The sequence below is a fragment of the Anser brachyrhynchus genome, assembly GCF_964034855.1.
Source record: "Anser brachyrhynchus genome assembly, chromosome: 1".
NCBI lineage: Eukaryota > Metazoa > Chordata > Aves > Anseriformes > Anatidae > Anser > Anser brachyrhynchus.
Genome location: NC_137694.1, coordinates 29,588,688 through 29,608,990, shown reverse-complemented (window position 1 = coordinate 29,608,990; position 20,303 = coordinate 29,588,688). Strand labels below are relative to the sequence as shown.

Here is a 20,303-nt window from a genome sequence, read left to right as displayed (position 1 = left end):
TGCAGCCCGTGGAGAGGAGCCCACGCAGGAGCAGGGGGTCTGGGGGGAGCTGCCGCCCGTGGGGGACCCGTGCTGGAGCAGTTTGCTCCTGGGGGATGGACCCCGTGGTACGGAGCCGTGTGGGAGCAGTTCTTGAAGAGCTGCTGCCTGTGGGCAGCCCCCGCAGGCTCAGTTGGGGAAGGACGGCATCCCGTGGGAGGGACCCCGCGTGGAGCAGGGGCAGAGAGGGACCGTGAGGGAGCGGCAGAGGCAAAGCCTCAGGGACTGACCACAGCCCCCATTCCCCCTTGCCCTGTGCCGCATGGGAGGAGGACATAGAGGAGGGTGGACGGGGGAAAGTGTTTATTTTTTGTTGTTGTTTTGTTTGTTTGTTTCTCACTGCTCTAGGTTGTTAGTAATGGGTAATAAATTTTATTAATCTCCCTATGCTGAGTCTGTTTTGTCTGTGATGATAATTGTTGAGCAATCTCCCTGTCCTTATCTCAACCCTTGAGCCCTTTTCATTTTATTTTCTCCCCCTTTCCCTTTGAGGAGGGGGAGTAAGAGAACAGCTGTGGTGTAGCTCAGCTGCCCACCTCCTTAAAACCACCGCAGTCAGAGTGCTTCACCTTGCTTAAGGGCACAGACCAGAGTTTAAGTTTGGGTGAGCTAGTTCACACACCCAATGTAAAGTCAACAGCTAGACATTATGGGTGAGGAGTGTGAATGCAGGCTTTGAGATAAGATGATAATCAAGTTACAGTCAAAGGCAGTCATTGAACAGAATGTGCCTGTCTTCTCAAGAGCACGAGGAAGCTTTACTCACTGCTGGCATGAACTGCAGGAAAAGCAAAAAGCAGAGAGATGGGAAGAATAAAGGCCTGCAGTTGCTGTAATTTACCAAAACATACAAGCACAAATCTGAGTCACAGTCCACAACACGCCCAGAAAAAATTATTAGAGTTAACTGTAGGAAATGGTGATTATAATGGTAACACAGTAACTAACTGAGGTGGTTCTTCTATTTTTCATTTTCCATGTAGTAACTAGATTGGGGTCATATTAACCTAGTAAGGACTTAGTAGGAATCAACTAACAAAACTTCTCATGTCACACACAATTTTTTGATTTTTACTAATTTCCATTTTTAGTTTTCTACAGACGAGTATCAGGACGGTGAACAAATAGTATTTTGTTGCTATTATAAAAGAAAACCACAACAGATTTTTAGAGAAAATCCGTTGTACAACAGTATTCCTATATTTAATGGAATTATTGTATAACTGGCTTTGACGGAAAGGAAAGCAGTTGCAGATGTTATATTCCCTGGTTCAACAACTGACCAAATTATTTAGAGATCTTTATATTAGGAGCACTCCTCAGAATGCATATGAAAAGTATTTAAGGATTTTCTAAGAAATAAAACAAGGAATTAAAAGAAATTATAACGTGTCAGTAACAGATTGGTACTTTAGAACCTATTCCTGCAAGTCCTGCGTAGGCATGCTTCTGTGCCCATGCTGAGAACTGGTAACTTCCACAGAGCTCCAGGCAGACACAGAGATATACCCACATGGAATTTATTATAGTACAGGAACTTGGAGAATGCTTGCATTTCAAGGATACTGGAAGATAAGTTAAGCTATAGATATTCTAAGTCTTAAACGTTATGCTGAGTTTTAAGAAAGAAATTTGCTAACATTAAATGTTGCCTTTGTCTATGTTCTGACCCCCCGTTACTGTTCACAACTCCTTTTTCCCTCAACTGTTAAAATGAATCCTAAGGGTAGTTCTTAATAATACTTTACAGGGTAAGAGGAACTGGACAACTCAAATTATTTACTACTTTGTAAATAATTTTGTTGTAGCTAGCTTGAAAACTTTTAAAAGAACTTAGATCTGGGTAATTAATCTTACAATACTTTTCAAATAACATATAGATAAGGAAGTAAACCAACACAATACATATTGCTGTCAGTCTCATACTCACTACTTCACGTTTTTCCACTTCAAACCAACGGGAGATTCCAGGTAAACTCTGCACCAAGATCAGTGTGGTTCTCTCCACCCATAGGCTCTACAATATGAAAAATCAATTTTTACCCCTAATTTGCCTCTAGAATTTTCTTAATTATGCACAGTTTTATTTGTGAATATCTCCATCTAAGATACAGTATACATTAAAAAAAAAAAAAAAGTATTAGCTTCCAAGTATATACTGAAATGTCCACCCTAGAAGCCTATGACTTCCCCTTTTCTCCTTACTTTCTAGGATTTGCTACTATGCAGTAATTTCTGCTGGTTCTGCATGTCTTAAACAAGGTATTATCCTACATTATATATTGTTCCCTCATCTCCAAAAGTCACTCACAACTAAATTAGCATTTTGATATTTCCTTTCTGAGATAACAAGCGAGAACAGGGAGAGTTCAGAAGCAGAACAGCTTACACCAGCTCTCCTCTGTGAAGTCTATTTTGAGATTCCAAAATGCATGGCCGATGTGATACTCAAATACTATTAAACACTTAGAGCAAGAGGTTTTTAAAATGACAAATCACCTGAAGTCAGAGTAATGGTTAACTCACAGTATAGCTCTTACAGAAAATATATACAAGCCATAAAATTAAATTAAAACCCTAAGCTTTAATTAGAGGACAAGAGAGATTTAATTTAGCTAATTTATTACCCTTAAAGTTCTTTTCTCTAACTTTCTAAGAGCATTATTATGGGATAATTCTCTTTCTTTGTTTGAATATCAGAATATGTTCCCATGTGAGGATGTAAGCATTTCTAGTGGATCAAAATTGAAATTACACCAAAAATTGTAAGATGAATTTCCAGTTGATATGTTCCTTAGGAGGAACAGAAAACATTTACATATTAGGGAAGGAACTATTGCTCTTCCCTGAGACAAGCTGTAAGTTCAGATGCAGTTTTTAGTCTTGATGTCACAGGAACAGAACATTATGCTTTAGCTTAGTCAAAACTGTCTTTCCCTTGCTCTAGGGAGAGATAATTTTTGGTAATCCACAGATAGCCATTCTTAGTGACAGTTTCCCATCTGCCTTATAAACTTATCTGGAGGCTGCTCCGCTCTCTCCAGTTGTGCTTTCACTATATCACTGATGCAAAAACAGGTACTTTTTGCTCTCCTATTGTCATATTGAAAAAAAAGACATTTAACCTCCCATATATTTATCACATTATTTTAATTAAAACGAGTAGTGAAACAGTCAAACTTGACCTGTCATATCCTCTAGAGAATTTGTTAGAACACACTCAGTTCAATAACAAAACTGTAGCTGATATTACAAATAAATCATTAGGTTTAGTAGTTCAGGAAAGTGTGCGGTACTTTACCTTGAATTCATTCTCCTTGTCCTTGGTCCCTTTGTGAAACGGCCTGTCATACCGGAATCGCCAGATGTGATTTACTTTGTAAAAGCTCTTGATGTTATCTGGAATGCCATCTCTCTGCAGGACTTCCTGGTTTTCTGGGATTGGTGTCACGGCATAGATCTGCAAGTCTGTATGTAAAGAGTTAAGGCTACCCCACTTCATTGAAATTAGCAAAGCACAACGACTCCTGAAGCAAGACAGAATAAAAAAACTCTTTTAAAAGTCTGTATCATTAAATGCTTCTAGACTATTGATAGTTTGGGAGAGGACCTTGAGAGATTTTTGATGATCTGTGGTTTCTTTGTTATTGTTTTGTTGATATTTTTTAAACCCAAAATAGTGCTACATACATGTTTTACATGTACAGGGAATAAAGGGATTTAATTAAATATATTCTTACATACAGTACACAATGTTGTGCTGACATTATGCTGTATTGTAAGAACATGAATTACTGTAACTTCAAATCTGAGAGCGTTATACTAGTATTTTTGGTTAAAGTAAGAATCTTAATTATCTGCCAATGAATTTTTAATGAAAACCAACAATTACACAAAAATAAATCCAAACATAATAGAGCCTTTGGGACAAATTGCAGGGGAATTCTCACCTACCATTTCCTTCAGTGTGGCACACTGTGATTGAAATTGGCTATAGGTGTACCTACATTTTTTGAAAGCATGAAAGACAACTGCAGAGTATGGGTTTGTGATTATGTGGATACACTGTGCTTCTGCCTGAAAGATGGTCTCATCTGGCTGATTAGCATGTTGCATAGCAATGGCATGTGGGAACTCATTCAACATTCGCTGCTGGAAGGCCTCCAGCCTTTCATAGTCATGTCCTCGGCAAACAAATTCCTTATTCTGAGCAGAATAAGAAGAAAAAAAAAAGAAAAGAAAAAAAGAGCAAGTTATGCAAAAATAAATGGGTATCCAACACATAGATCCAAACACAATTTTAAATACAGTCTAAGGGCAATTCTTACATCATTTTAAGAAGGCAAAAATAAGAAAGAAGGCAAGGATGAAAATAAGAAATCTAAAAAGAGAAGGGAAGTTAACAGAAGAAGGAAATTCTACCATATAAAGAATGTTTTACTCAGAAGTCTGGAAAGATGAAATGATTATACTTAAATCTTCAATAAAAATTTGAAGGAAAAAATTGTTCATATTGGATTAAAGTGTGTAGCTAACCTAAAATATCAAATGGTATAAAATATGTAACAAAAATGTAATGCAACAGACAGTTAAGACAATGAAAGAAGCTGAAAGTCCTTTCCATGAGGAACTAAGGAACCCCATTTCTTTTAACATGGATGCTCACCATGAAGCTGCACCATTATTTTCTTGAGACTGTACAACATGAATATAGATATAATCCAAGTCCCACATTAAACACGAGATGTCTGGATATGAAGTACCCACTGGAACTAGTTCCCAAATGGGTTGGTAATGAGGGCTTCCTGTCTCTGGACAAATCTTTTTTGGTTTGATTTTGCTTGTACACGTGTTTGAAATAAGGAAATCTTAACTATTTTTTTAAAAAACACTGTTAAGTGAACTTCATTTTAAAATCTATGTTAGGAAATTCTGAAAAGTAATTCCTAAAGTTTACTTGAAGCAGATTTAGACAGAAACAGTATTTGTCCTTATTGTGCCTTGACAAGAGACTTTAATGGGAATGCTATACAAAGCCAAATGCGATAGTGTTAATGTGCACCTACAAATTAAAATTTGAGAGCTTTATTCTGAAGCTTTGTTCTTTATTCCTTCTATAGAAAACATTGCCAGACTGCTTAAAGGAGTTATAAACTACTTTCCCACAAAAACATTAAATCAAATTTAGTTAAGTTTTGAGGTGTTCCTCGTTGGTGCGGCAAGCATAAATCTGTTCTTTAGGAGTGCTATGTACATATGACTTGGGAAATACATAAATACTTCATGTGCTGATGCATAAACAGTGAAGGGTTTACAGGTCTGAAAATACTGCATTCTTGTGCAGACTTTTTCCAGTACTTTCACTTCATTTTTAGGACACATTTTTAGGAACATAAGCATTCTATCGTTTCTAATTAACATTTTCAAATCGGTTTATCCATAAGATATATACAGGTGACTGTTAGACAATAAAAAACTATGTGCCCATCAGACTATTTTTGAGCATTGCTTTTATTGGGGTCTTTCATGCTGTATTTACAATTTGGAATTAGTGATTTTCCCTGCCACATAGGCAAAGAAAATATAGGCTTTTAGGCCTCCACCACGCAGAGGAGGTTTCTTCATCGCTTATTTGAATTACCATAGGAAGAGGAGCTTGGATTACGACTGCAGCGGCTCCATGAATAAGATGGATTCTGTTCTCTTCCCAAGGTGACAGTCAACGCAGCAAAACCACTGCAGACTGTGGAAGAGGGGAACAGAATAACAAGAATAACATTTCCAAGGGCACTTCAGTAACCTCAGAATCTAAGATTAATGTTCAAGAGTACCTTTATGTATCTACTCAGCTTTAGTACGCTGCTAATCAATGAAACTCAGCATGTTGAATTTTTAACTCATTTTAAGAAAATGGAGATTGGAAATGTAATTACTTAGATGCTAAATTACTGATTGTCCATCTGCCAAGCGATACCTCTCTTTTGATAGCCACCTTCTGAGCAGCCACCGGCATGAAATGAACAGAACAGTGGGAACAAGGTACAATGAAAAGAAGATGGTGGTCTGTGGAATAATACAGGTGGATGGATTCCAATACAAACAAGAATCTTAAGTCTATGTGGGACTCTGAAAGCCTAGCATTTGTCTTTCTGTTAGACAGGATCTTTTCTTGCCCCTGGAAACAGGAGGATTTTCATTAATTAACACAGAAAATTCCCTATTTCTCATAGGAAAAGAACTCATATATGGTATAATTAATTTCTCTGGTAGGGAAAGTGATTATGAACGACAGCATAAATCCCAGAATTACTCCACTCTGTTTATTTTCTATTCACTTACCCTCAAGAAGAATGGAAACTTTTTCCCATAAAATCCAACTCTGAAAAATTCTGGCTCCAAACGCTGTTGATCCATAATTTTATCATACAAAGATGCTTCCATCATCTGGGTGAGATTGAGAAGAAATGCAATTAGTGTTTTTTGAAAACGTATCTTTTCCTTAAGCTGTCAAAAAATACAAGGTGTTTTAGCACATTGCTCTGAAGCACTGGAATTGCATTGCATCTCTGAGCAACAGCAAGAAGAACTACAAGTCTCGGAATGTATTAGATTGAATATTTATATTTCCTAGTGACCTGAAAGCTTCCAAGAACTAAAATAAACCCCTGCTTTTAACTATGAAGCACCTATATTAAAAGAGTAAAAGATTAATAACAAAATGTATAGCTCTTTAATGAAAAACTGAAGTAACAGAAACACGATATAAAATTTGAAATGTGACCTAGCAGTCTTAATTATTCAAACACGTGGCAGTAATGTGGTCAGTTTAGAGAGCAAACTGATTTCTGTGGAACCATATTCCAAATGACTGTATTCAAACCATACCAGATTCCAATGATTTAAGTGTCTAACGTGAGTTCCTTGACGAATCTCACAATAGCAATTACATTTTTTATTTTATTTTTACTTGAATTTTATACTGCTTTAATTTTACTCAAAACACTGACACAAAGTGTACTTTATGTCAAATTCCCTTTTTTGGAATGATTTTCTCCTGTTTTCAGCAAAACATTCTCAGTTCATAATCTTTTTTATACTATGAAAAAAACAGTATTAGCCCCATTTTAGCTAACGTAGACAGATATTTAAGGTGTCTATGATACCAGTAGCTGCTAAGATTACATTGGTATGAGAAATCCCCTACCCCTCCTTTTCGGGTTAACACATAGGTGGCACAGATATAGTAAAGGATATTGACAAAATCAAATACAGAACACATTAAGTGCAGTTAAACATCTATAAATATATTATTTTATTCACATGATGGTAGTTTGTTTTTGCTTACACAATTCTGTCATTGGGATATCTAAGTATGGAGTAGGCAGATCACAAGGAGTATTGCTACACAGGCCTGTGTTGAGATTTTTGTATCATGTTGTTAAGCAGCTCTGGATTAAAGTCAGTCCCAGCAGCAAGCATACCACACGTACACAAAGTTTTAAAAGGAAACTAATATACAAAATTGAATCCATCAGAAACAGACATGAAAAAGGAAGACCAGATTATCTTCAAAATGCCACAGCAGCAAGAATGAACATACAAACAAAGCTCTAAAAATGACAGAGAAAGCAGGAAGACTGTCAGAAAAGATTCCTGTTGGCTTTATGATATTAAGCAGATCACATTTTTATGCAATAAACTGATCTGTAAAGTTGCATGTTGCTTGTTGCAAACTGTTTGTGTCCAATTACAACTGCAAAGACATGTCACTGCTCCTAGCAAAGGACTGCATAAAGAGAACATTCCCTGGATAAACCATACAAAATAAGTGAAGCTGAATTAGTAGATACAGTATTTTTGCATAGGCATACGCACAAAGGGGGTGCTGTACAGGTACAAACATTGCAAGACCTCTTATTTTTCCATTTTTCTTCAAAAAGCTTACACTCCTTGTTATAATCTTTGTTAGAGAAAACACGTACAAGCAAAAAAAAAAAAAAAAGATATTTTCAAAGCTAACTGAGGGGCCACTTGGTGGCAAACTTAGGTTTCGAGGTAATATTTTATATCCCAAATTAAAAAAGCTTTTGGATCTGTGACTGATGAAAAGTTCTCAGGTACGTTACCCTCATCTTGCTGAGGTTTCTGTAGTCATAGTAGCTCTCATACTGTTCAGCAATTTTTCTGCATAAGATAATGCCATTTTCCCAACACTGCAAGCAAGTAAAAGACATTCAGTAATTTCACAGCGACTGTTTCATGAGTTATTAGTGAAACCTGTTCTTTCTACACTAAGTCATACTTCCAGTAACTGAATATAATTGAACATAGTGTTCATTAGACATACAGATAGCTGCTGAGTAATAGTGAGGAATTCTTTGAAGAATCTATTTAGAGACTTATTTAATACATGAGTCTTACGGGGCAATCACTGCACAAGATATAGGTCGTTGTAAGAGTGATGCCTGTCTCTTTTGAGATATGAGACTGATGCAACAGAGTAAGATTTTCACATTTTAAAAATGTGTTCTTAACATATCCTAATTAATTTTTGTAGTTTGGAAAATATTTCATTGTACCATATAATTTAAATTACAAACCGATTACAGAATTTTCTGGAAAAAAATATTATAATTAGCATAGGTTTGATTACATTTACAATGCTTACCTGGATATTATACTAGCTATGCAAAAATGCAATGAATTGCCTGTTTATCACTGAGACAAATCATCGCACAAAGAACACATAAAATTTTAGATTACAGGATAATCACTCTTGCTTAATTCATAAGATCTCTCAGAGATAACAACAAACTGTGACTCCCCCCCTCCCCAATTCCCTTTTAGAGATTCTGCAATTGCTATTCTATAAGATACAACATGATTTAGTAGGTGCAAGCATAGTCCTTATAATCCAGACCCCTGAATGTTATTCCTCACTTGGTCACTGAGTGAATTGCATAAGCTTCCTTCATTATATGGCTTGTTTTCATCACCTTCAAAATGGGGAGAAATTATACCATCTTTTATAAAGTGCTTTGACACAAAGAGAACTGCTACACAAGTGCAAATTATTCTCACATTTAGTGTGGGAGATTTCTAGGATACAAACACAGGATTAGAAGGAACCTACTGTGTCGCTAAGTAACTGCTTAATCAGGCAATGACAAACACGTCCCCCCTATATGAGAAAAGGCTGCAACACTGGAAGCAATGCCATAAAGTGAATTAACTACCCTTTCTAGATCCATTCAGTACAATAGAGCTATTTTACCTTTCCCCTATCAAAGTTTTGTATGATGGTCAGATGGAGATATTCTTTACGTTGCCACTCTGTTTGCATGGGGTAGTTGAGAAATTCTCTCAGTGGCCGATCAGACCACTCCAACAGCTCATCGTACAGCAAGAGTGTGTAGGCAGCCTCTGTAAGACAAATTACACCACAGTACATATGAGCACCAAACAAATAGATAGAGAAAGTAAACAGAAATGTGAATACTCTTACTGATATGCATCTTTTTAATGGATAATCGTTTTATTTCAAGTAATAAAACAAATGGTATCGGTAGTTTTGGATGGCTACTATCCACAGCTATAAAAACTTCAGCTGTCGATTTTCAAACACTAATTAAAGCGGAGTCACTGGGACAGTTTTACTGAATCTGACAATATAAAGGAAACAGGGAAATTAAGAAAGAAATTCCTGCTTAACCTTAGACTTTCCTTCTGCTAAGGAGAAGCTCTCAATGGTTCTGCTGTCTGAACAAGAGAACACAGGCTGGAGGTTGAGGAACATCAAGACAGAGGAAAGAAGACAGATAGGACTATGGATACAGGCCAAAAGAGATCAAGTTGGGAGGGAAATGGAGAAAGAAGTCTTCTTAATAGTCTTGACTTATTCTATAGTTGAAATAAATTCCTCTCAGCTGACTTAACACTCTGCTGTAGGAAAAAAAGAAATGCACACAAAATTTCTCTTTTTGTTCCTTTTTTTTTTTAAAGTTTTGTACAAATCAAACTTATTATTGCTTTCCAGTATCAGAGAACTGTGAAGTAATCTTTAGATCATGTTTAGTAGGAATTATTAGGTAATAACAATATTACTTTTTTTTTGTTTTAAACTTTGCTTTAAGGAATTCCTCAAAAACAGTACAATGAAACTAATACTAAGAGAAACTGCCCAGTGCAAAGTCAGACTTTGGCCAAGTACAAAACGCCAGAATTAATACTGGTTATGACAATTCAATTTGACTAACTATGTATATGCGTTATTGTTTTCTGAGTTAGTATTCAATCTATTTTTCCAGCCAGAGGACTATTTTGCATTATTCTGTACAAAGATGGGCCATGTTCTGAGGACGTTCTGCGCTGGAGGAAAAAGTTGTCGACTGGATTTTTTTTTTATTGCAGGTTTTATATGCTGAGTAGGCAAACTTGCCCCAGACAACTATATTCTACTTCTGACTCTGCCATGTAAGTTCCTGAAAGATTTCAACCACACTATACAGAGATTGTTTTCTAACAGTAGTAACAGTAGTGTTCCTCTTAGATGTTCAGCTTAAAAACCCCTGGATGAAAAACCATCACTGCAGCAGATGTTATGGCTTTGAATCCAAATGTTGTAAAACGCTAAGTATGGTGCAAAACAATGCTGTATCGCATACACAAGGGGGACCAGTTGAACTTGCACAGACAGTCTTGATTTTGGCATCACACTGCTTTCAGATTGCTAGACCAGTAACGTACTTTTATCCTAGTTGTTTCAAGCTACAATTTGGTAGTCAAAATATGCAGCATGTTTACATAACAATTAAAAAAAATCCATGAAGTTGATGATAAAGTATTCAAAATTCAAAGAAAGCAAAGTAGCAGATCACAAACAGATGTCACTATAGCTCACAACGACCCTTTCTTTCTAACTTGTCATGTATGTCCTTAGATTTAGTAGATTTTTCTCAGTCATACTAGTATCTTTGTTTGTTTGTTTGTTTGTATGAAGTTATCATAAATATATATAGAAAGTACCTAAACTAAGAATGGCTATACTTGACAACAGGTCTGAAGGGTCCCTCTACCCAGCATCCTATCTCTGGCAGAGGCCAGTATAACAAATAGCGTATTGGTACTGATTTGGCACGGAAGAGGTCTGTAACTATTGGCTGTGCCCTGAAACAGTAACAAGAGAGAAACAGGGCTGATTCACAATGGGGGAAATTCAATTTATACAAGAAAGATTCAAAAAACCTAAACATTTCTAAGATGGATATTAACAAAGACTATCTCATTACACTTGTCAGGTGACTGAGGGGACACAAGAGGATCCAGCACATTTATGTGCTTCAGCCTCGAGAGAGTTAAATTTATAGCTGTAACTGAGTGCTTGGTAAAGAGAGATTTACAGATAGGTCTTTTATTATTAGAAAAAAAAAAAGGACTTTTTTCACAGAGAATTATTAGAAAGTCCTGTAAACTATACTGCAAAAGAAGAGAAGAATATTTTAAGGGCAAGCTGGCTTCATCCCTAGATGAAGAAATGGTGAGAAAATTATGCAGTTAGCAAACTAATGGTACCTGTAATAATGCTGCCACAGTAGCAAAATTCTCTTCCTATTCCCACGTACTTTAATTCAGACAATTTACAAAAGGTTTGTGTGTTGTTGCAGATTGATAAGGCAAGGATAAGGCAATGGATTACATAAATCTATGTTCTAGTGGAAAGACTGCCCCTACCCCTATGCCATGGGTGTGAGCCAATCCTTCCTTAAGTTTCCCCCAGCAAAAAAAATCTTAGTCGTGGAATCTACCATGACAAAGAATGCAAAAATCACACGTGTTAATAATAGATACACAGGAAATATAACAAAGTGCTGGAGATACATTGTGAGCAATTTCAGATAAGAATGGATGGCAAAACAATAATAAAATAAAAAGATTCATATCACTGCTGAAGGTAAACTGGACAGAGATTAGCAGCCAATGTGCAAAGGGAACTCAGCGTTGCTTAAAGAGTTACTAAAATCTGTTATGTAAAATCAGGAAATTAATAGTTTGTCAGAAAAGCCAGTTTGGACAAAGACACTGCTTGATAAACAAAGCTCTTACTGCCAGATCACATGAGGAAATGAAAATCCTCTCATTAATACACCCTGCTATTTAGTTGAGATTTTAAACCCATGAACTGTGAAGGGATGGTAGAAATTCCAAGCTAAGGATCTTTCCTGTGGTTTCAGAAAAGCATAAGGAAATTCACTGTGGCAGTAGGTACCTGTAGCCTGTTTACTAGTGCACCCCAGCCAACTAATCTACTTTTAAGAATTAAAAAAAAAAAATCTGCAGAGATTCTGAACAAACGCTGTTGCAATTGCAATCACTGGGGAATGGATAGAGGTATTATAAGGTCAGTTGAACATTTTGGCAAAGACTGTTTAGTTTAAAGAGATACTGATTTTATCCACTCCAGCTATCCTTGATAGCATGCAGTCACCCAAATGAAGTACCCCTTTTGCTGTATAAACAACAACCGTGCACATTATCTTTTTATTTCTTCATTTAAATGATAATGGCCTGCCCTGCTGCTAAATTGGCACTGAGAAATACTGGACAATAGTACTGCAAATGTGGTATGCAAAGATTCAAAAAGACATCTCTGTTTCACCACAAGTAAGTTATATGGCTCTTTCTTCCTTTTTTTTTTTTTTTTAACCAGAAGTAGGAACACACTGCACCAAAGAGCTAACCAGCAGCATTTGGGAGAGGGAGTTGAGGAAGGGAAGGGGCTCAGATGCTACCAAACCACTTCACAAAAGCTTCCTCTAAACTTCACTCCTCTTGGGTGAAGAATGACCCATCATACATTTATTGCTAGCGTGTATCAGTAGTAGTTATTTCAATAGGGCTCAGCAAGTAGCAGAGTTGTAGGGCTGAAAATAATCCTTTTTTTTTTTTTTTTGAGACTGAGAAATTGAGAAAGGAAATTAAGCAGGAACAGCTGAATCCTGCTGTCGCCTGGGCCTGTATGTTCTGCACTGCGATACAGTTTGTAGGTTTACAAAAGGCTGCAAATCACAGTCTAGTCCTAAATGCCTTTTCCAGTTTGTACAGTTACCTGTGAAGTTTTGTGCTTTCAGATGTAGGTCATAGAGCTTATGAATGTAGCGAATATACATCTCTTCTTTGTTCAGTTCTGTCTTGTAAAAATTCTGCAATAAAATTAATTTAGTAATGAAATGCAGTAGGTATTAAATATATTAATTACAAACAAAAGATATTGAACATAATGCTATAGAAATACATCTTATATTTGAAAGTTTCACATGTACAAAGGCATTACACAGAACTTCAGTAATACGATGAATAGTTCCATTAAATTATCAATAGACCAGTCAACATGCTCTTGATTTTTTTTAAATTATCTTAAAATATAAGAGGAAGAACCTGACAAAACTGAAATCTGATGTTTCTTTCTCTGTAACATTTAACCATTTAGCATCTTGCTGGAAAGCTCTTTGTTGGTTTTAAAATGCTGACAGCTCTCTTAACTTTTGTATTCATATTTTAACAAAATATCTACTGCCTGGTATGTCTACTCTTCATTCTGTCATAGCAAAATATCAGGAGGACTTTGGTAACACTATAAAGAACTGTTCAGTACTGGAAACGGCATAATCCCAAATGAAAAACATGATTTCTTCAGCCCTAAATGACACTGGGAACTGATGCATAAATATTGTACTAAATGATTGAAATATAAAAAGTTGCACTCAAAAATAATATTCAGGACAAAATTTCTACAAGATTTCTGGCTAGAGATTTCTGGATGTATAACTGCTATTTGTTGTTACTTGGATAAAATATAGGAAGCAACATAATGTTAGAGGGAGAGGAGCACAACTCTACAGCACTGTCCACAAGTGTTGCCATACTCACTAAGGGGCTTGCAGCTACAGTTTCTCTGGTAGCTACACTTAATGTTCAGGATAACCTGCTTTGGTTAACAAAAATTTATAGGATACAAGAATCTTGAACTGGTTCTCCTTATCAATTAACAATTTGTGTTCTATTATTCAAATCTCCCACTATTTGAATTCTAAGCAAGTAGCCAAAATGCTTCCCTTATTGGAAAGTATTCTTACTGTGTGACATTTTCTTAGTTTGAGATATTATCAAAGAGAAAAGTGGGAGGATCATTATGAGAGTATCATAACAAAAATACTATAAAGTACTTTTTTAACTGGCTTAAGAAAATGACTACTCATCAATAGCTCTGTAATGACATGCCCCCTTTTAGGCCACCATATGACTTTATAATCCAAAGACTTCTCTTTTCCTTCCACAGTGTGTAGACCAGGAACAGATTCTTTTCTTAGAAGAGAAAATGAAGAAATATCTATGTGTATATTCATGCTTACCTGTCTGAAAAAAAGCATATTCAATAACACACAAGAGCAAGCAATAAGGCCTCAAGACAAAATATGTCACTGAACTACGGTACTGAACCTGTTGGCTCTTACCCCTGTGTGCTAAAGGCCCCAGTACTTGTCACAAGTCTAAACTATACATATCAACTGGTTTTCTGAAGCTCAGCCCTGATAAAGTCCAATTGGTCTCTAAGGCAGACAATAGCAAGACAACCCAGTCACAGCTCAGGAGATGTGTCATGCCAATATAGTGACAAAGGTGTTTTTTTTTTTTTTTTTTTTTATCAACAAACTATTTCAAGACAGAAAACATAATAGATAGTCTTCAAAAGGAGACGTGATGTAAAAAGTAGACTTCCTTAAGTATGACAGACTTTTTTTTTTTCCTTAAGAAAAAACATCTTGAAAACAGCATTCAAACAGGCAGCACGAACATGTTCTACCTAAATGACATCATGTCATAGGCCAGTGTAGAGCATCACAGGAAAAATCTCCCCTTTCTAATAATATTTAATTCTAAATGAATACGATCTAAAATATGAATTTAATGTTAAACAACAATGAAGACCAGGGATGCCTGAGAAAATTCAGAATGTTACCAAAAGTTACTCTATATTCTTTCAGTGCTTTTGTATGGTTCTGTGATGATTTCTTTCATCAGAAATTCAGCTTTCAAATGTGAAATTAGGTCATTTTTACATACGAGGAACTCCACTAGACCCCTCTTACACCAGCTTTTCTGAACAGACATTACTAATGTGAAACCCAACCCTGGTGTTCCAGAGTGAGTAGAACAGGAAAAAAATCCTACCTTTTCCTTTCATCTAAGTTACTGATACTTATACAGAGCCCTTCAGCATATTGCATGATGCAGCATAATTCCAGTGAGTTTGATAACTTGGTTGACTTGGACAATTCTATTTCCCAGAAGAAGAGCACATACCTCTACAGCAAAACAACATAAATATTCTCTTTTCATGCCAACCAGTCCTCTTATCTTTGGAAGTCAGAATACCTTCAAAGTGCTGATGAAAAACTAAGTGTTGCTTCCTCTTCTAGCCTTTTATTTTATACATTCATCTAATTACCCTTTGCATGAAACATCTTTTGGAGATGATAAGCAGTTCATCCATCATATGGACAACTAAATGTCTTAAGTGGTGTGCTGCTTTTGTAATGAAAGCTCCCTTTTCAAAATTAAACATTAGTTATTTCTCTGATAGGCAAATAGTAACATTTGTCTGAATGTTATTAGGGTAGAAAAATCTGCCTTAGCCTGTACAAGTCATGGCAAATCCTATTAGAAAGCTTTATGATGTTTTGAGGTTCTTAAATGCTTCAATTTTCTTTTTGTGAAAATCTTGAATGAATGATTTACTAATAATAATTTAAAAACTCCTAAGTGATAGAACTAAAATAATTCAGGTGCTTTAAAGAATTCAAATCATGCCAGAGATTTTGACAGAAAGACAGCTGCTCTATGGCTGTGTAGTAAACATCGTCCCTATTCGGAAAGCACTATTTCCCTGCTGAAGAAATCCTTTATTCTTTTATGTATAACTGCTACTTAGAAGTGATACCAAATTGTTTCACTGACGTCAAAAATGCAGAATTACAAGTCAGCTTTTGCTTTTTTTTTTTCCCCATGGCTAAAAATAAAGCTTTCCAAAACAATCACCATGAAAATGGAAATTTTCCAAGGTTAACAGAAATCAACAAACTTGTCAGTAGAAATTGGCCTAGAAGCAAAATGTACCCTCTAAACATAAACGAAATATTTTTCATACTATGGATTTGCATTGACGGTTGATGACATGAGAAGCTCTGGAGCAGCATGTCTGACTCTTCTGTTGGGAAGAGCCTGCAGTCTTCAGAAGATATCCCTTATATAAGATATAAAGTATATCCCTTATATGATACATCCATTCGAAACAACCTGAACAGGCTATTGAGTAAGACAGGAAACTAGAGAAATCATGTCAGTTTTGTTGGGTTTTGGGAAGGAGGAAAGGTTTGTTTGTTTCTAAGAACTTGGGAGACCAATTATATTTGCAAAATACTCTGGTGAATTTTATATAGCAGGGAGAGACTGAATTTACCTAGTAGGGAGAGAATTGAATAAAGCAGTACAAGAATCTCTCAGAACTCAACTATACAATGCCAGAGAAAACTACTGTATCAATTTCACCCTGAAAAAAAATATTAGCGATACTAAGCACGGTATTTCTGTCAACTAAAAATGCATCAAGAAGCAGGCCATCTCCCATTCAAATATGTGGTTATATACTAGGAAATGCTCAATTAGAATCAAAAAGGATGAGATAAAAGTATTATACAAACCAAAAGGCTAACAGTGCAGCCAATCTTTTTGCCATCTACTTCTCCCATTTTCATGCAGTCCCTGAAACAGAAAGTAATAAAATTCAAATGGAATGAAGTTTATCCTACTCTTAACATGAAGCACATCTGTCATTCGCCATATGACTACTGTAGATTCATTTGATTTCTTCACACCTTGTGCTCAAACTGTGGCAGCAGAAGCCAGCAATACAATTCTGCTCACCTCTGGCTCTCAGGCAGTCATTCCCAGTCCTGCACTGTGGCCTACAGAAGCCTCATGAAGCAAAACAGGCAGCATCTTTTGCTGTGTTACTTTTAGCCCATCTCAGTCAGATCACCAGAGAGAGTGCAGCACAAACACTTGTGTTGGCACAAGGAAGAGGGTGATGTGAGTGAGGAGATGAGTCTGCTTTCTTCTGAGACAGTGTAAATCTAAGGTGGTCATAGAATTACGACAGTAGTTCCTCTGCGAAAAAGCAGAATGACATTGACCTCCTCTGTAAATGCTATGAGGACAACCAAATTTTCCTCAGTAGCACTCTATAATCAGTATCATTTATGAGTTGGTGAAGCAATGGATCTGATTCCCAAGTCAAAAAAAAGTTGGAACCAAAAGGGAACCATTTTAAGAGATTTTGATTAGCAAACAGGGAAACATAGTGTTAGTACAACCATACTGGAGTAAAAAATAACAGGCAGGCATGACCATGCAGTCACTAAAAGAAATTTTACATAAATTTAAAATGTTCTTGTATACATGAGCTAAACAATCGTCTCAAATGCTCTTATAACCACTAGCATACACATTTGTTCTGAAAGATGTTGGATTGACAGCCCTGGAGGCTGTAATCCAACTGATCCCTGAGGAGGAATAGCAAGCATTTCAAGATAGAAAAAACTCATTTTTTTGTTGACAGAGTAGCTTTCTTTTCACACTATCAGTGAGGATAGCAAATGGAGTTGCAGGTCTCACCAGTGATTCCCTGGGGAACTGGGGAAAATACAAACTCTTAAGCTCTAGAAAGTGCTACAATTGATGTCAATGAAGAGGACTAAACTGAATCTTAAGATTCTACACAGACTTCACAAATGACTGAGAAAATCACTTGCAGTCTTCCACGTCTACAAAGGAGGATATGTCTCTTCTTTCCCTATCCCTTTTTTGTGCAGTACAGTCAGATGCAAGCTCCTCACTCAGAGATCATATCTCTGTATACATACTTACTGTGCCAGCTGACACTACAACTAGGCATGACTGACATCGTGATAATAATTTTACATATTCTGTAAGACAGCTGTCAGGTGATTAATACCGAGCTTGGTGACTTCAGGTAGACTTCAGTCACTAACCTACTGCTGAAAGTTTCTATATTCTGGATAGGAAACTGGTGCAAGCCACCGGATTTTCATCCCACTGGAGGGATATATACTTGGGTTGGTTTTCAGCTAGCTTGTGTCATTTGTGGATTGACTAAGCAGCTGCTGCCAGAGATCCTGAGCGTGTACAGATGATGTATCCATGTGCAGTCACCATTTGTGCAAGATGACCAAGTTTTTCTCTTAATATTTTGAAGATGACAACCCTACTGACAAATTGTGATAATCACTCACCTGTAGTCCAATAACCTTTCCATGAGGCGAGTCACCGTAGCGATTAATGAAACACCACTTTCTCTCCATGTTTCCCGCTCAATTTTCTTCAGCAGACTGAAAAAAAGAAGCCAGAACAATTTCGTTTATTTTTAACTGTCACTATGACAACCACTCTGCTTTTACCAGTACCTTAATACCTTAGCAACATCTTTGATAGTTAGATTTTTCCTTTACAAACACCCTCCCAAGAAGCACAATTTGCAAACAATGTCTTACCTAGGATAAGGACCAAAAAGTGGAATTCTAGTCCAGGAAGCATTGACAAAACAAATGATTTTTATATTAGCTGCATCAGGTTAAAATATATAAAATACCTAATTTTCAGAATATATTAATATCCCAAAGACTTAACAAAGCTTTTACGTAAAATTTATATATTAATTTCATGCTGATACTTCATAAAAGGGGGAGTTTGAAGACATAGCTACAAAATAATATTTACCAACTCAATAAACTTTCTGAATGGGACCTCAGCTTTTTTAACAAATTTTTTTCCTCCACACTTCTCAAACATTTTGGCACACATTAAATTTAAGAATGGGGAAGGGATGTTAATAAGATGATTCCTCCCCACTTAACTTAATATTTCCTTCTAAGAACATACTATCACGTACATGTAAAATTCCATTAGCTTAAATTGCTGTAAGATTCTTTATTAAAAACTGTGTTGTGCTGAATTCTTATGTAAATACAAATTACAGATTGAAGTGAAAAGATTTAAAAATTGTGTTATAAGTGGAGCTGTCAGTAAAATTATACTTAATATCTTTCTCTTAGAGGCCTCCAATTTTCACTACTTATGTTTATCAAATATAATAATTTGAGTATGAATTTCCAACATTTCCTCTCTGTCTGAAAATGAACATGGAAATATTTATCTACAGAGTTCTGCTACTTTTATGCTTTGGTGCAGGACCTCAGATGGATGACATGCCCAAGGACACATCTTGGTAGTCTCCCTGAAAATGCACTCGGGTATGGTTTTCTTAGAAGTCTCTGAAAACTGCCACATCTATACACTCAGAGATTTTTAGAGAGTTGCTAATAGCATCTCCGAACCTTCTGTCTGCAGTGGGTAAGCTGTCAGCTCCACTGACCTTCATCTATACTGAGCATGTTCAGTCCCATAAACTCCTACGTCCAAATTTCACCGCACACATACCAGCGCCCAGTAACTCCTACATGCCAACTGCACTAGCTGTGCACTCCAGCTCTGTTCAGCTCCTTACATACAGGGACGTCGCCGATGCAGTTCTGCAAGCTAATCTGACCTGAATGAAGCTTTACAGTGCTGGAAGCAAGGAGGAAACATTGATCTTCATTCTGCACCCTTATATCGATCTTAGACTCACCACTTCTTTTTAGGAGGCAATCAGATGTCTTTCTCTCACGTTCAAAGACTGGCTACCAGTCACTGCTGGGAGAGATGGATGTCAAAGCCATCCCCAACAGAAGAGGCTGAAGCACTAATCCAGCATCTCTGCTTTCCGTAGAGAATGCATAAGCTAACTTAATTTGCTTTTAAAACCCTGATGTTCCCTTTCAATACAAGTTTTTGTGTCTAGCAAGAAATAAGAGTAGAGCCTGTTACATTATTAAGCACTGATTACTGCACTGATTTTTCCTTTCTACTGCCTTTCAACCTTGTGTTAAACAGGAACATTTCAACCCAAATTCAACAAAATAGTTACCTACAGTTCCTGCAGAAAAACTGCAGAAGTCTGAGTTCTCTTTTAAAACAGATGGGCTTAATCTGTATTTGACTTACACATGTTCTTTATAACTCTATTGGCATATTTGTTATAAATAGACAATTTCTACAAAGGGGTGGTGTAGATGCATTCAAAATACTTT

The 20,303-nt window shown here is 36.5% G+C and overlaps 1 protein-coding gene across 5 annotated transcripts in view; it reads right to left on the bottom strand.

Annotated features, from left to right (window-relative positions):
- Window positions 1-20,303, bottom strand: part of DOCK4 (dedicator of cytokinesis 4) — a 251,169-nt gene that overhangs the window by 21,513 nt on the left and 209,353 nt on the right. For all 5 annotated transcript variants that reach the window (XM_080608066.1, XM_080608067.1, XM_080608069.1 and 2 more), the window contains 9 exons: window positions 18,408-18,503; window positions 16,797-16,857; window positions 13,145-13,238; window positions 9,314-9,462; window positions 8,166-8,252; window positions 6,379-6,483; window positions 4,104-4,245; window positions 3,341-3,507; window positions 1,970-2,056 (listed from right to left, as the gene is read on the bottom strand). In XM_080608066.1, coding sequence (XP_080464192.1) covers window positions 1,970-2,056; window positions 3,341-3,507; window positions 4,104-4,245; window positions 6,379-6,483; window positions 8,166-8,252; window positions 9,314-9,462; window positions 13,145-13,238; window positions 16,797-16,857; window positions 18,408-18,503 — 988 coding nt within the window. The remainder of the gene's footprint in view (window positions 1-1,969; window positions 2,057-3,340; window positions 3,508-4,103; window positions 4,246-6,378; window positions 6,484-8,165; window positions 8,253-9,313; window positions 9,463-13,144; window positions 13,239-16,796; window positions 16,858-18,407; window positions 18,504-20,303) is intronic.